The sequence below is a fragment of the Musca domestica genome, unplaced genomic scaffold (assembly GCF_030504385.1).
Source record: "Musca domestica strain aabys unplaced genomic scaffold, Musca_domestica.polishedcontigs.V.1.1 35, whole genome shotgun sequence".
NCBI lineage: Eukaryota > Metazoa > Arthropoda > Insecta > Diptera > Muscidae > Musca > Musca domestica.
In genome coordinates this window covers 95,906-112,641 of record NW_026712315.1, presented here as the reverse complement: position 1 = coordinate 112,641, position 16,736 = coordinate 95,906, and the positions used below count along the sequence as shown (strand labels likewise).

Genomic DNA, 16,736 nt, shown 5'->3' with positions numbered 1-16,736 from the left:
CTCGATGGACCCTGTGTGGATTCAGAATTAATAACCGACATATATGCTTCTTCTTTTTCAGACGCTCCCCAACATACGTACTTGCAACGTAGATGTACTAGGTAATCGCATCAGCCATGTACTAGGTAATCGCATCAGCACCATTAAATGTCAAAACAAATTGTAATGAAGAATTCGCCCTAAAAGTACCTTTTTATTGATTGCCGGCCAGAAATCAAGAACTTTGTTAATTACTAATAAATTAAAGCTGAAAAGTAAGTAAGTAATATATCTTGCATATAATTGAAGATGTAGTTTTAAATATTCAATATGAGTGCAATATGTTTCCAATGAATATATTTATAAAACAATACACTGAAGTTTCCATAATGTTATGACGTGTCCATTCTTTTGCAGATCTGTTGTTGAGCGAGCATCATGATTACCGATGTACAATTGGCTATATTCTCCAATGTTCTAGGAGTTTTCCTATTCCTTCTGGTGGTTCTTTATCACTATATCAATGCAAATTCTAGCAGCAAGTATGTATACACTTCAATTCTAATATATACGTATTTGTCGTATTTGTAGCTTTGCCAGTAGCTCCGAATGTTGCCTTATCAATAAAGCAATATTTCATTTCCGCGACTTGAAGAGCCATATTGCAAATCTTCAATATAGTAACTATTTTTGCAAAATACCTATCCATCACGAACTGCCTGTAAAACTTAATGTTGAAAAATGGTGCTGGTCGTTTGGATCTTATCTAGAAATGTAAATGTGTTTTACCCTTCGAAACATGGAACATCGCTGTTACTTAGCTTGGGAAATGGCTGTGAGCCATTATTGAACAATCTTGTCCACCGAGAACGAAAAATGTGGAATTACAGCCAGTTCTAATGGAAATTGAAGCTGAAGATGTCGAAGTAGTTGAAATTGGTGTTACTGCTATATGGAGTCTATACCAACTTATGGACCCACATTAAGTGATCATATCCTCTCGGAGCTTCACTCGATTTGGTTACAAAAATCATCTAAATATTTCAGAATACCTGCGATCCACTATATGGGAGTTATATTGATTTTTTTCGCAGAAAACTATTATAAAAGAAGAGAACACGAAATAAATTTCAGACCAAACAATACCAAATATCCGCCATGCCTTAGGTGAAAGGACTCGTTGTTGCCGCATGGTAACCGCTTCACTCGGATACCTGCTGGTCCATTGTGTTCATCCTAAATGAAGAAAGAAAAGATTGATGGAAAGAGTGAAGATATTACTGATAGGAGATGGAGTTATAAGGTATAGTGCTAGAAAACGAAGACAAATCACGTGACACTTGTTCCCCCACCAACCTGTGTCTCACGTTAAGGAGTGCTGAACCGCGACAGATCCAGTGGTCGATCTCTTAAATTCTTGTTCGTCTTGACAGATTCTACAGTAGTCAATATCATTGCTGCCCCATTTCGATGTAATTGCCCTTACCTTACAGTGACCCGTGATGATAACCACCACCAATTTCAAATCAGGTTTCGACAAGGACAGTAGCGACTTTGTTCTCTTCTCCGAGAGAATGGGCCAGATTCTTTTGAATATGCTACATCTCCTTTCGTCCAGCCATTTTTGTCTTAGAGTAGTGTATACGAATTACCTGTAAAAAGTGACACAGGGTTGGTTTGACCTAGTGTTCAACTTCAATGGTAGCTGATTAGGACTCTAGCTTATCCGTCTGCAGTCCGAGATCTTTGCAGACTCTATGCCAAATATTGCAGGTCCAATCATGAATTTAGCAGTAGTGCGAATATGGCTAAATAGACTCAAATATTCAAATACCAACGATTGACAGTTCAACCAAATTATTATTTCCTTTTTTTTTGGCCTTTCTATGTCCCTGGCAAAGAACGACAAGAATTATTACCGTTTTTTACATTCACTTTAAGATTTGCCTAATCACAATTAGAAAAATCAGAAAATAACCAATAATAACTTTTCATATGTATTCTCTTTTCAGATCCATTTCCAAAAACAAATGAGCTGGAAGCGCTCAGTGCTCTTGGGCCTTATAACGTAATGCAACCTATTTACAACTCCTTTAAAAACATGTTTTCTATGTATTCCAATATTTAATAAATAATTCCAATAAAACAATTCATTTTCTTCTAAATGTTTAAGACGGCAGGCAATTCTGATTTCACTACTTAGATACATCCATATCTAAAGCATCTTTCAATAAACTAAAACTCTCCAGACCCTTGCCCTGTCCGCTTTTGGTTTTCGGTTCGGGTTTCAGCTGAAACGTTTTCTCTCTTTGATGACCAAAGGAAAAGTTTTTTATTGAAGTCTCGTTTGTTGTTGCAACTGACTCTGTATCCGTATGTGTCTCCAGTTCCATGCCGGTACTTCCGCAATTATTTTTCGATTCTTCCTTGTTGTGCTTTGTTGGTACAACCTGTCCAAATCTAAAATTAGCCGGAAATTTGTGCTCTTCAATGCAGTGTTTCTTTCTCTCGATGGCATTGGCAAATATTTCCTTGCACTCCTCTACATAACATTTATATAGCTTTTCACCTCTGTCCAGACGCGCCTTAAAATAGGAATCATGTATTTCCGATAAGTGTAAATCCAACAAGTGTTCTGTTGGTAGGGATTTTTTACATTCCTGGCAAATGAATCGGTGCATACTGTTGTAGTGCAAGGTGTAGGAGGCAGTATTATCGAAAACCATTTTACAATTAAAAACATTGCAAAATATTTCGGAAGAATTCTGTTGGTTTTTATCGGGTTCATCCAGCTTCTTGTCTATGTCGACACTGTTTATTGCCCCCAGTTTTTTATACGGCAATATGATGGCGGCATTGGTTTTTGCAAACAAATTATCATCTGGCTTTAGATACCCGTTGGGAATATTTTGCAATAAATTTTCAATGTCACGAACTTTTAACATGTTTATTTAAACAAAAAAAATCTTGCACAAATCTCACTGAACACCAGAAAGCTCGCAAATGTTTTGTCAAATAAAGTACGTTGTGGTTAAGTAACCGGTAACCTTCTGCTAAATACTAATTATCTTTGCTAATTTTTTTAGGTTATGTTTATATTTTCTTGCAAAATTCATTTTCCCAGTCCGGTAATGGGCTTTATATAAATATCACCATATAACAAAAAAACTATTCATTTTTATTTTAGTTTTTTAATTATTTTTCTTCTATAAGAATTTTATGATTTATTTTTTAAACATTTGAATACGATAAAAACATCAGCTGATGACAGTTATTCGGAATAACACAATGCAATACGAATTCAGAACTCACTTTATCCCATGTCAAACGTGGGAAAAGTTGTGTTGCAAAGTTCTCGACGTCCAGTTTAATGGTATTTGTAATTTCTGTGGTGTCTCATCTTGCCGTAGTTGATGGCATAGAAGAATGTCATAGCGGCGGCAGTGAGTTGGAAGAATGGAGCAATTCCAGCACGTTTGGGTTGAACGTACTTGTGATTCCAACGCCACCAGGCACGACTGAAGGCACCAGCAATGGCACTGGGGGTCTTGTTGCGACGACCGAACCAGGCTCCCAATTCACCCAATTTTACTTGACCGAAGGGAACATCAGCTGCAAAAAGTGTATCAAAAAAATATATTCTCTTAGTTATACATTACGTAATGAAAATGTCCATCATAATCTTACCTTTGCCATAATAGCGAGCTGGGTCATAAGGACCATGTACCTTGGGGTTGTATTCAGCGGGATAATCACCAAAAGCCATGTTGAAATCTAAAAAATATTTCAATATTTATTTAATTATTAAAAATTCTAAATAATTTCGGAGACTTCGGTAAAAAAATCACTACCTTTTACGAGTTCTTCCAAAAACTGTCAGCACCGAATAGGGATCTGTAAATCGACTATCGACTTTTGACTTTAGTTTACATGTAGTCGACTTTTTTTCGATTTGCTTGCTTTGTTCAAATAATCGATTCAATTAGCTCCGAAAATTGTCGCTAAGTAGGGTACAGATGATCATTTTTGAATAACAGTTTATATATGATCTTTACCATGGCAGAAAAATACAGGTAGATGCATCAACCCTTGGCAGCATTGATATGTCAAAATAATTTAAATGTTTTTTCAAATATAAGTAGATTTTTAAATGTTTTCTTATAAGACGTCATTCGGATGTTATTAAGATTCGCGTTTTTCAACAATTTTTACAAATTCAAATAATTTTTCATTCAACATTTGCAATTCCAAAATTGGCTTGACACTTCATTGTCTCAGCAGCTGTGTCGATGCGTCTACCTATATTCTTCTACCATGATCTTTACCATACATGATAGAAGAATATAGGTAGATGCATCAACGCTTGGGAACATTGATGTGTCAAAATTTTTAAAATGTTTTATGAAAAATAAGTGGATTTTTAATGTTTTTTATTCGACGCAAATCAAATGTTATTATAAAATGCATTTTTCGACAGTTTTTACAAATGTTAATAATTTTCATTCAACATTTTCAATTCCAAAAACCGGGTTGACAGTTCATTGTCCCAGCAGCTGTGTCGATGCGACTACCAGTACCAGTACCATGGTAGAAGAGTATAGGTAGTCGCATCGACACAGCTGCTAAGATAAATGAATCATGGTACAATAAAAAGGTAAGTTAGAGCTCCCAGCTGATTACAATTTTTTTTCTAAGTGTGCCCGACTTCTGCCAATTTGGGGTATGTATTTGTTGTTTTGGAAAATAAAAAGAAAATATTTTCAAAATCAATGATTGGAAGAAACTTAAATTGCGGGACGCGCATTAATAATATAACCGAGATTTAGCATGGGATTGAAAGATTGAACACTTAGGATCATATTTTTGGGAGAACATCCAGGTATTTCATTCATCTTTCGCCTTATTTGACTCGTTTTAGAAATGAACGAAAAATATCAAATAAATTAAAACAACTTGTTGCCTATAATTTTGAATAATTCTGACAGGAAGCGGGCATAGCCTCAGGGCTGTATTTCTTCAGTTTTATGAAGCTGTTCTACTTCCTTATTGTACCATGAAATGAATGAACTGTCAAACCGATTTTAAAATTGAAAATATTGAAGAAAAAATTATTGAAATTTGTAAAAATTGTTGAAAAATGCATTTTATAGCAACCTCTGATTTGCGTCGTATAAGAAAACAGATAAAAATCTATTTATTTTAGAAAAAAACGTTTTTAAATTTTTGACATATCAATATTCCCGAGCGTTGATGCATCTTCCTGTATTCTTTTACCATGATCTGTACCAAAACCTATAATTTCGATATCATAAAGAAGAAATCGGTTATTGTAATTACATTATTTACATTCTTTTAACTTCTGAAACAGAGAAATATATGTAAATTTGTTGAGATGTATACAAATTAAAGACTGGAACCTGTTTCAATCCAGTTAAATTTGATAAGGTAAATTACAGAAATATGCAGAGCTAGATATTATTATTAACAATTGTCACATTCTTGCAGTTCTGAAACAAAGCAATTGTTTTGATTTTTAAGGATTTTATTTCCATTTGATTAAAGAAAAGAATAGTGCTATTCTAGAACCTGCAAGAATTTAAAGTTTTTACTGCGATGATAATTATGCAGTTTTTTATGATGCCGCCTTCTGAAACACAAAAATGTAAGGATTTGCTCAAAAGTCGGCATGTGGGTGGAAAACCTGCATTTGGACATTAAAACTAACAAAAATTGAAAAACTTTGTGTGTATTCTTTTCAATAATTCAAAAATGTTCAGAAAATATTCAAATTCAAAATGTTGCAAAATTGTCAGGCTTAATCCCTTTATTGTTGTTTTTATAAAAATAACGTTTGTTTATTAGTGGAGAACGATGGTAATGTTTTCCAGGGGGTAAGGCAGGGAATACTTAGATTTGGGAAAGAGCCACCAATCCTTATCAGTTCCCTTGTTTATATAAAACATAATTTTGAAAAAAAAAATATTGAATTTTCATTCTGTTTTGTTGTTTTCAATTAACAACAATCAAAAAAAAAAAAAAAAAAAACAAACCAAACAACTTGTTGATTTTGAATGAATAATTGAAAACCGCAAAAACTGAATAAAAGGTCAAAATTTCTTTTCAATATCATATTCTATATATATTTGTTTCTAAGTGTGCCTGACTTCTGCCAATTTTGTGTATGTATTTATTGTTTAAAAAAAATAAAAACAAAATATTTTCAAAACCAATGATCGGAAGTACATCGCGGCTCGTGCTTTAAAGCTATTAACCAGTTTAGCCATGAAATTGTATGATTGGACAGTTTGGGTCATATTTTTGAGAGAGAGAAAGAAAATCCAGGCATTTCATTCATTTTTCGCGCTATATAACTCATTTTAAAAATAAGCATACCCTTCTCTGCATTTTCTATAATTTACCTTCTCAACTTTTACTCCATACAAACAGGTACCCATCTCTGATTTGTGTATGTATAAATACAAATTTTGACAATGAGATGTTGTCAAATGAATAATTTTTGAAAAAATTGTAAACGTATGATTGAATGAATTTACCTTATTGACCTTGACCTTCTGTAATTATGCCATGTTATAACTGAAAAATTCTAATTACAATGGCAAATGATTGAAGGAGCGAAAATCCCAAAAGTTCCGAATACTGGTACATTTATGAAGTCAATACAATTTTTTTTGTAATCTTTTTGTTTCAAATTTTAAATTGATTATTTCGAATAGCAAATGGATAAATTCGAATTTCAATGAAAACAATTCGAATTTAAAATGTAATATAAATTTCTTCTTGTTGACAGGAGCACCCCTAATGTTTTTATTCTTTTGCAATTTAACGGTTTTAGCGTGCCTATTGGATGCACATCATGTTGTTCTTGTTGCTGCTGCTGCTATGTGAGTAAAAAATCGATGAGATGGCTGAGAATTTCGAAAACAAAAGAAATTGCAATTCTCCCAATCTAACTAGACAACAGCAAGGTTGGGAATGGTGCGCTGTGTGTGAGTGATATTTTTGTTGTTCTTCGTGTTTCGGCAACGGAGCCTAGCAACATAGGATCACGAGTCACATCTTTTGAATTATTATTCGGATGACACTTGTTGTTAGATCATTGTTCATTGAGGAGTGTGGTATTTTGGCGCAAATCATCATTAGAGTTCTACATGGATACCATTGAGGAGTCGGAAGAAACTTCAAATGAGACAACAATGATTTCGGAATTATTAAAATCGGCAGAGGTAATGCAGCAGTCTCAGATTATGACTACTACAACGTCCTCGTCATCCATTGCTGTTGGCCCAAATATCAATGGCAGTGGATTGTTGAAGAGCAAGGAACAGCAAATTCAAATGCATCGACAACAACAATCATATCACATGAATTCAAGTAGCGATGAACGACATTCGCAACCCGTTGATTTACCACCTCTAACTGCTATTGGCCACAACAATAATACTTCATCCAGCAGTAACAGCAACATCATTATGCTTAATCAAGGATATTCTAATATTGCAACGACGGTGGAAGATTCCAATAAACTACCGCAGCAACAGCATCACCACCACCTCCAACAACAACAACAACAGCAGCAGCCACAATTGCGTCATGTTCACATACCGTACATATTAAATGGAGAGCTGTATCAAATTCAAACTCAGGATGGTGAAAATGTAACTGTAAAATGTTGTCACTGTCCCCCCGATCGTGTGTACCGCGGGAGTGTGCGTTCAACGGGAAATTTTCATATGCACATTAAGGTAACTAATTAAATAAATATAATGGATTTTATTAGCAATTAGGAAGATCAAAATTTTATAGAGGAATAACATTTCGGAATAAATTTGGTAATTTGCCATAGTTTACATTTTCACCTACATAATGATTATGACACCGATTATCTGCAGAAAGCTGGACGTAAAACTATATGCCTCAATATAGGGGCTACATTAATTTTATAAGCTATCGCCATTTTGAATTCGAACCACATTTTTCTGCAAATTCTTTGCAATTGGATAGAGCAATTTATTAAAAATTAAAATAAAATTTACTCAATATTTTTTGCCACATCTTGGAAATGAATAAAAACTAATTAAAACCACGTCTCGTCGATTTTCTTTCGACTTCTTTAGGGGGCTTTATTCGAATTTTCTTTGCAAATAAGTAAGCCTATAATTAAAAATCTTTTTCTACAGAAAAATGAATTGTAGATGTATAATAACAATTATACAGGGTGAGATAAAAAACTGCAACAAAGTCAAACGCCATAATTTTTAAATTTTTTTGGTGAGTCCTGTTGGAATGCCTAAGTTCTGCGGCCAAAATGTTTGCGTGCCCAAGGCTTTAATACAGCCTCCAGAATATTTTCCCGATAATACGAGCGGAGAGTGACCATTGGCTGTTATGGCGGCCCACACCATCACCATGTCCAGCGCTTAAGTTCTGGTGGCCAACCGAAGGTGCACATTTTCAGCGGACCTTTTGGCAAATAAAGACGAAAATTTTGTTTGTTTACAAACTGCTGGATTACGAATGTTTTCTCAACGGGCTACGCTACCAGTATCACGTGAGACACAAAAGATTTATTCACATTTAAATGCTGGAGTGCTCTAACGATAGTCACCTGTGGTTTTCCAGCCAAATATAAAGAAATCACACTAACACGCTTGAATTCTATCTCGAATACCTTTTTTTTTCCAGAAAATTCTAACCAAAATGCTTTTGTACGCTTGTAAACAATATAATGAGATGTCACTGGAATAATTTCAATAGCTGTCGGACGAGTGGCTTCGAAAAGACAGCAGTCTAAAGTTGGTTGCATTTTTTTTCGCCCTGTATTTGTATAGAAATTAGAATAAAGACCCCTGAAGAAGTTGAAAGAAATTCGACGAAACGTTTTGAAAATAATTAATTATATTAGTTTTTTTATTAATTTCCAAAATATAACCCAAAAGCCCAAAATAATATTGAAATTCATTCAAATTAAAAAAAAAAATTAAAATCAAATTAAATTTTGACCAAATAAATACATCTTCCTGTCCACCTGTCCTACTTTGGTAGAGTATTTATTATGAAAAAAAATTTTTGAAATTTTATTTTTTTATAGCGCCGCCATCCGGATCTGTTGGAGAAATTGCACGACATGAAAGTCAATGCCTTATTGGAGCGACGTGATCGCTTGATGCGTAATCGTAAGATGACTTCACGCAGTAATCGCAATAGACTACACTCACCAGGTCTGGTGGTGGCGTCATCAACACCCATCTCAAACAAGGATGAATCGAATAAAATGAATATTCATGATGCCACCACACTTTCGTTGAATCCTGTCTCAGAGCTTGGCATGTTGCATACACATAAATTGAAGATCAAAACTGTGTTTCAACGACATCAAATGCAACAACGGGAGGCTGCTGAAATGCGCAATGTAAGTTCTGGAGAAAAACACTTTTAATTCGTTTTTATTAATACTTATATTTAATAATAAATTCGGCATTTTTTAATACATTCATTCATTTTCCTTAGAACGAGTAAATTGACTTCCTTTAAATTTATTAAATGTTTTATCCAAACCCACATTCAAACCATCCCCCTCTTTTTCCTTATATTTCTTTCTTTTTATTTCAAAACTTTTTCTAATCTCAGTGGAATGATGTGGATTATGTTGTAATGCCCATAGAGGGAGTGGGAGGTGGAAAACCCTCATCGACACCAAATGAACAGGCTGAAGGTCCCATTAATTACAGCCTGAAGACTACAGAAACAACCCATTCATCTTCTCAAGTGGCATCCCTACAACAACAGCCGGTAAATACTAGTAAAATTGCATTTTTTAGTCATTTAGATCAACATTTTCTTTCTTCTTTATTGTTTTCCCCAAGAGTTCTGAAAAGACTTCCACACCACCAACAAATGATATAAACAATATCATTACATCTGGTCAGCAAATTGGCAACGATTATGGAAGCATCAGTACCAACAATGAATACCTCTACGACAGTAATTTGCACAATGATTATAACAATGCTAATGGGAATTTGTCGTCTACCAATACACAGGCATCATCTATATCGCCAAGTGTTTTAAGTTCTTTTTCTTCAATCAACCACAACAACAACAGCAGCAATAATCAACAATATATCATGGAAACAGTGCCATCATCCACATATCAGCCATACATTCAGCCGCAACAAACATTGTCCATCGTTAAGCCCGAAAATCTATTGATAGCCCCACCCGAACAGCAGGCAATTGATTTGACATTGAACACAGATTCGGGTATATTTTCCAGTACTAGCATAAATGTATCCCAAACTACTTCAACTGTGACTAGAACACCACATGATAACAGAGCTGGTTCTCATCATAATAATCATAGGTCTTCATCATACGCTTCGCCAACAACAAACCATCCGCCGACAGGTATTTTGGGTCATGATTTTATTGCTCAAAAATGGCAGGAATTGCTTGTACAAGTGGAGACGTCACTGCGTGACATACAACATGAAATGAATATACGTAATCAGATTGAGTCGAATCGTATGTTTTTGGATATAGCAAAGTTTAAATTTTTGAATCCTGGTTTTCAATTTAATTGGTAGTTGATCTCAAACAACAAATGTACAAACAAACATTTAATACATATTATTTTTGTTTCTCCATTGCGTAGAATAATTTGGAAAACGAATATGTTTTATTTTTCACAATTTTTTTTTTTAATTTACATACATACATACATTAAAAATTGTAAAATATATGTGAAAATGTAATGCAGTTACCAATTTTTGCAGAAATAAGGCTTAGCTATTAAATACTATACCATTTAAATTCGTATTAGGGTGATAATTTCAATGGCCATGACAAATCAATCTCAATCCTGTAGTTTTATAGCTAACTGTCTATGGAAACAGAAAATAAGGTTGGTACGGGTTTTTCGATTTCAAGAGTTTTCATGTTATATTATTAAAGTCTGGAAATACTCGCACAGGCTTCTTCATAGTTGAATTCGATATGAATGCAATTTTGTCTATAGTTTGCTTTAATATCTGTAATTAACCAAATACTAATAGTCGTTACGGTTAAAAACGATAAAAACGATAGAATCTGTAACAGAACCTACAAAAAAACTTCTAGTTTAGCAATTTTTTCGGTTATCGTAGTAAAAAATTCGTCATTTGAGATTTACCGATTTTTTTCGGTAATGGCAAAAAAATTGAAAAATTCCACTACTGTTCTACTAAATTCCGTTACAAAATTCAAATATTAAGTGAACACCGTTTGAAAGTCACAATGCATGGTGGTCTCTGCTAATCACAAAGAATCGATAGCAAATTGTTTGCTAATCATCGTAAAATGATAACCCATGGTAGAAGAATATAGGTAGACGCATCGACGCAGCTGCTGGGACAATGAAATGTCAAATCAATTTTGGAATTGAAAATGTTGAATGAAAATTTTTTTATTTGTAAAAATTGTTGAAAATGGCAATTTACAATAACCTCCGAATGACGTCGTATAAGAAAACATATAAAAAGCTACTTATATTTGAAAATAAATTTTAAAAATTTTGACATATCAATGCTCCCAAGCGTTGATGCATCTACCTGTATTTTTCTACCATGTTCCATATGTTCCATACATTCTATACGTATTCGGCGTGTTGCATCCTCCTTACATAGATAGAACAGCGCATCGCCGCCGATCGGTTTTCATATAACCCGCCGTCGCCGAAAAAATCGTTACGCTTCGTTGTCTGCTTGTGTAAAGTCCCACTTTACCTTTATTTTGAAATCTACGGGTCTGGGACTGCTGCGAGCTAGACATCACTTGATGCTCACCATTTTAATGTAATTAATTGATAATGAAGCCGAAAAGTGACGAAAAACCGCTTATCGTATTGGAAGAAAGTAGTGATACTGCATCAAATCCCACAAATAATGTGAATATTCCTAATACAGGAGCTTTAGCTTCTGCTGTAGATGATGATGATGACGAGCAATTACTCTCTGTTAGCATTGATAAGAATTTGGATAACAATTTCTATAAAACTAATCCAACAAAGGAAAAGCTAAACAACTTATCAATAGAAGAGACTCATCAGAACAGCGCTGCGAGCGGTGGTTCAAGCAGGGTAATGTTTAACTAATGAGTCACATCAAACGATTATGTGCAATACCATTCATTATTTACAGAATTCTGAAAATGCAGAGCCAAGTGTAAGTACAGATAATTTACCTGGAACATCACAAGCACCTGCCCAAACAGTAGCATCCACTTTATCCGCTTCATTGCCGCAGCAGCAGCAGAATCCTACATTTCGCATACGTTCTCGTACGGCGGCAATTAATGAACATTTAGCCAGCCAAAGTGAAAACTTCGAGGTAAGTGACACGAGGTACCTGTATCATAGCTATTAACTATTCGTTTCACATCCCTCTCTTTGCAGAGCTTAGATTATGATGTCTGCGAAAATGTCCTGTTTCAAAAGGAACAAGAACGCATTAGTAGCACTAGATTTTCGCTTCGCAAAGATATCCTGCGTTGGATCATTTTCATACAAATTGGAATTATAACAGCATTGATTGCCTGTGCCATCGATATTGTAATAGAAGAGTTGTCGTCATTGAAATATGAATTCCTAAAACACTGTGAGTAACAATTCTGAATTCTTTGCGATAAGATTTACACTTAGAACGCATTTTGACAGTGCCATAAAAATGCATTTGCAATTGTATACCATGTATTTTATGACGCGTATACCATGTCTGGTCTTCATTGTACCAAATCCATCAATCTAATGGGTTTATATTTAAGTATGTGGAATTGTATGAAAATAAATATTTACATCTTGTCCAATTCCAGCTGTTGACATCAATGTTCCTCATCAGGACAATCCCGTTGGTGACTTAGCCATACCGTATTTATATTGGTTGGGTTTGAGTATGCTTCCCGTGGCGCTGGGTGCCGCAATGGTCACTTATATTGAACCCATCACTGCTGGCAGTGGCATACCCCAGGTGAAAAGTTATTTGAATGGCGTCAAAGTGCCACGAATAGTGCGCATCAAGACGTTGGCGGTAAAAAGTATTGGCGTCATTACTTCGGTTGTTGGTGGACTTGCAGGCGGAAAAGTAAGTGACATTGGCATGATATATAATATCTATCTACATGACACCCACATCATTTCTATTTAGGAAGGTCCAATGATACATGCTGGCGCTGTAGTTGCCGCTGGCATTTCACAGGGAAAGAGCACAACATTCGTTAAGGATTTCCGTATTTTCAAGGCATTTCGCGATGATCACGAAAAACGCGACTTTGTTTTGGGAGGTGCAGCAGCGGGTGTTGCCGCTGCCTTTGGCTCACCCATCGGTGGTATGCTGTTCTCATTAGAGGAAGCGGCCAGCTTTTGGAATCAAAATCTCATATGGCGAACATTGGTGGCATCCATCATCAGTTCGTTTACCTTGAATATTGTTTTGTCAGCCTATCATGGGCTGGGTGATTTCACATTCACCGGCCTCTTCAATTTGGGCAAATTTGAACAGCCTCTAACATTCGAATATTATGAGCTGCCAATTTTTATGATATTTGGCATAACCGGTGGCCTGCTGGGCGCTCTATGGAATATGCTGAACACAAAAATTAATAAATTTCGCTCCAGATTTATCAAGTTCAAATTCGGTAAAGTTATGGAAGCTGTGCTGGTTGCTTTAATAGGTGTATCGTTGGCTTGCACCATGATTTATTTTATAAACGATTGTCGTCCCTTGGGCAATGACCCCACCGATTATCCAACACAGGTAAGGGGGGACTTGTAAAGCATGTCTAGTTCTTTTATTTGTTTCCACTTTTATTGTAGCTGTTTTGCGAGGACAATGAATATAATGCCGTGGCTGCCTTGTGGTTCCAAACACCTGAGGCCACGGTGCGATCATTGTTTCATGATCCTCCAGGTATTTTTCATCAAACATTTTTTAATGAATTAATTTAGCCTTTATTTTTGCAAAATATTAAGGATCCCACAAAATCTTAAGCTTGACGTTGTTTACACTGATTTATTTCCTGTTGTCCTGCTTTACATTTGGCCTGAATGTAAGTCTGGGCGTGTTTATACCCACTGCCTTGGTGGGTGCGGCCTGGGGACGTTTGGTGGCCATGGTGGCGTATTATGTATTTCCAACGGCAGTATGTTTTTCTTTTTTTTTTAATAACGAATGTGTATGAAATTGATAAAGGGTACACTTTCAGGCCTTCCTAAATCCTGGCAAGTATGCCTTAATTGGAGCAGCAGCTAATCTTGGTGGCGTTCTACGCATGACAATTAGTTTGACAGTTATTTTAATGGAAACGACCGGCATTGAAACCTCATTCTTCTTTCCGCTCATCATAACTTTGATCAGTGCCAAATGGGTGGGTGATTATTTCAATGAGGGCATCTATGATATCCAGGTAAAGGTTAATCATGTACCAATGCTACCCTGGGAACCATTACCCCATTACATGGGTTTGAAAGCCTCGAATATTATGAGTTCACCGGTGGTGTGCATCAAACTAAGGGATAAATCCAAATATATCTATGACATTTTGAATAGATACAAACACAATGGTTTCCCAGTTGTCGATGATGTGGAAGGTGTAAGTAGCAGTATTGCAAAATCTAGGCTATATTGCAATATAACTAATTTATATATTTTTTTTTTGTGTCATAGAATGATCGCTCCAAGGGACGTGTCTGTGGCATTATATTACGTTCCCAATTGATTGTTATTCTACTGAAATCTCTTTATGAAGAGAAAAAACGTTTTTGGATCAATGAGACCTCGATACAAACGTTTCGGGATGTTTATCCACGTTATCCATCCATCGATGTAAGAAATTTATTTTCTCTTTATAAATGTTATTTTACAATTTTATTTAATGCCTATATGCAATTCCTAGAATGTCCGAATGCATGATGATAAGGTGAATTATACAGTGAACTTGGATATATTTATGAATCCATCGCCTGTTTGCTCCAGAGAGGTAGGCAATTTTCACATCTGACTTGTTGTTTTCTAAATGTTGTTTGTCTTTTTTATTTCTTTTGTTTCCAGCACGATTCTGTACAGAAAATTTTCAATAAATTTCGTGCCCTCGGCTTGCGTCATTTAATTGTCGTCGATAAGGAAAATCGTGTTAGCGGTATTATAACTCGTAAAGACTTTTTATATAAGTGATTATTTTTATTTTTAAATTTGTTTTTATATTCAAAATTTAATACAAAAGTACATACATTTATCTCATTTAACTTTACATGAAATATTTTACAATATCAACCATTTATGTATATAGATTTTTCAATATAATTTTATTTGTTATAAATAAACATTTTTAAAAACTTCATTTTTATATAAATACACATACTTTGTTGCATTCGTTGAAGAACTCATATCTTAGTGGGATATGGGTTTTGGATTAAACCGACGTTTGTTTGAATGGAAACATCTTAAGAGCTTGAGCAGATGGCGCCCAGATGGAATATCTTTAAGGAATAACCAGTCTTATGCCATTATTCAGCAGCTACAGGATGAAAGTATGGTCTGGCGGTTCCACGTTTCCAAGATGGGCGAAGTCACCGATGCTGGCGTATTCTGCCCTAACCCATTGAGAAAACACTCATATAAGCTTAATGACCACTGCAGCGTTTTTCATTCGGAGATCCTTGAAATTGAAAAGGCAGTCAAGATGGTAAAAGAACTATGCAATAGCATAAGAGGACTAGTGACAATATATGTTTATAGTCAGAAGGCCCTTAATGCTAGCATGTAAAGGGCCTTTAGATCAAGTGTCACTCTTGACTCTAAAAAACCCTTCTTGAAACACGTGGACTGCTGTCATTTCTAAGCCTCTCGTCCGACAGGTGTTAAAATTATTCCAGTGATAGCTCATTATATTGTTCAAAAGCGTACAAAGCATTTTGGTGAGAATGTATCGCCCGTTACCGCGATACTGGTAGCATCTTAGCCCGAAGTCAAGGAAGTGGACGGAAGAAAACAGCAACATCAGCAGAGATGGTTCGAAAATTAAGAAGCGACTTGATCGAAACCCGCGTCGCAGTGCCCGAAAAATGACTCGTGAGCTGAACATATCGCAACATTCCATTCGGCAAATATTGAAAAATGAACTCGGGGTAAGCCATTGAAATTACAAAAAGGGCACCAGAAAGAAAATAGACTCAAAAGAGCTCAAGAGTTGCTTCGCTTGGCCGAAAGTGGTGAACTGCCGAATTTAGTTTTCTCCGTCTCCGATGAGAAAACATTCGTTGTCCAGCAGTTTATAAACATACAAAATGATGGTGTTTACTTGCCAAAGAGGTCAGCTAAAAACGTGCCCCTTCGGTTGGCCATCAGAACTCAAGCGCCGGCTATAACAGCCGATGGTCTCTCTCCGCTCGTATTAATCGACCGTGGTGGCATTACAATAAATGCCGAATATTATCGCGAAAATATTCTCGAGGGTATATTAAAGCCTTGGGTACGCAAACATTTAGGCCGCAGACCTTGGACATTCCAACATGACTCAGCACCATCGCCCTCAGCATGAGCCACCCAAGAATTGTTACAAAATAAGGTTCCTCTCTTCATTTTCAGCGCACAATGGCCACCAAAATCTCAGGATACCAATCCGTTGGACTATTGTGTCTGGAGTATTTTGGAAAGCAAGGTTGGGACTAAAAAATACCAAAGTGTCGATAACCTCAAGCAAGCGCTTCG

At 35.7% G+C, this 16,736-nt stretch overlaps 5 protein-coding genes across 6 annotated transcripts; 3 read left to right on the top strand and 2 right to left on the bottom strand.

Annotated features, from left to right (window-relative positions):
• The first annotated feature begins 77 nt into the window (after positions 1-77).
• On the top strand, positions 78-2,128 carry LOC101897545 (dolichyl-diphosphooligosaccharide--protein glycosyltransferase subunit 4). 2 transcript variants are annotated; one of them, XM_005174935.4, is made up of 3 exons: positions 78-258; positions 397-521; positions 1,992-2,128. In XM_005174935.4, the coding sequence occupies exons 2-3, from the start codon at positions 418-420 to the stop codon at positions 2,011-2,013; spliced, it is 126 nt and encodes a 41-aa protein (XP_005174992.1). In that variant the 5' UTR covers positions 78-258; positions 397-417; the 3' UTR covers positions 2,014-2,128. The 2 variants fall into 2 exon arrangements, with proteins under 2 accessions (XP_005174992.1, XP_005174991.1); XM_005174934.4 differs by having other exon boundaries at positions 98-254.
• LOC101897382 (protein lethal(2)k10201) lies at positions 1,954-3,055 on the bottom strand. Its single transcript, XM_005174933.4, has one exon. It carries the CDS (start codon positions 2,922-2,924, stop codon positions 2,175-2,177), a length of 750 nt encoding a protein of 249 aa, XP_005174990.1. The 5' UTR covers positions 2,925-3,055; the 3' UTR covers positions 1,954-2,174.
• Positions 3,056-3,154: 99 nt separating this feature from the next.
• LOC101889095 (putative ATP synthase subunit f, mitochondrial) lies at positions 3,155-3,973 on the bottom strand. Its single transcript, XM_005190944.4, has 3 exons — positions 3,831-3,973; positions 3,667-3,753; positions 3,155-3,591 (listed from the first exon to the last, which is right to left on the bottom strand). The coding sequence occupies exons 2-3, from the start codon at positions 3,743-3,745 to the stop codon at positions 3,347-3,349; spliced, it is 324 nt and encodes a 107-aa protein (XP_005191001.2). The 5' UTR covers positions 3,746-3,753; positions 3,831-3,973; the 3' UTR covers positions 3,155-3,346.
• A 2,874-nt stretch (positions 3,974-6,847) lies between these two features.
• Positions 6,848-11,044, top strand: LOC101889612 (putative uncharacterized protein DDB_G0277255). The gene is made up of 4 exons (XM_005190947.4): positions 6,848-7,742; positions 9,089-9,409; positions 9,628-9,789; positions 9,864-11,044. Exons 1-4 carry the CDS (start codon positions 7,149-7,151, stop codon positions 10,581-10,583), a joined length of 1,797 nt encoding a protein of 598 aa, XP_005191004.2. The 5' UTR covers positions 6,848-7,148; the 3' UTR covers positions 10,584-11,044.
• Positions 11,045-11,760: 716 nt separating this feature from the next.
• LOC101889272 (H(+)/Cl(-) exchange transporter 7) lies at positions 11,761-15,906 on the top strand. The gene is made up of 11 exons (XM_005190945.4): positions 11,761-12,112; positions 12,174-12,362; positions 12,428-12,629; positions 12,844-13,112; positions 13,176-13,784; positions 13,844-13,937; positions 14,000-14,169; positions 14,233-14,619; positions 14,694-14,852; positions 14,923-15,006; positions 15,078-15,906. The coding sequence occupies exons 1-11, from the start codon at positions 11,843-11,845 to the stop codon at positions 15,198-15,200; spliced, it is 2,556 nt and encodes an 851-aa protein (XP_005191002.3). The 5' UTR covers positions 11,761-11,842; the 3' UTR covers positions 15,201-15,906.
• Positions 15,907-16,736: the final 830 nt, after the last annotated feature.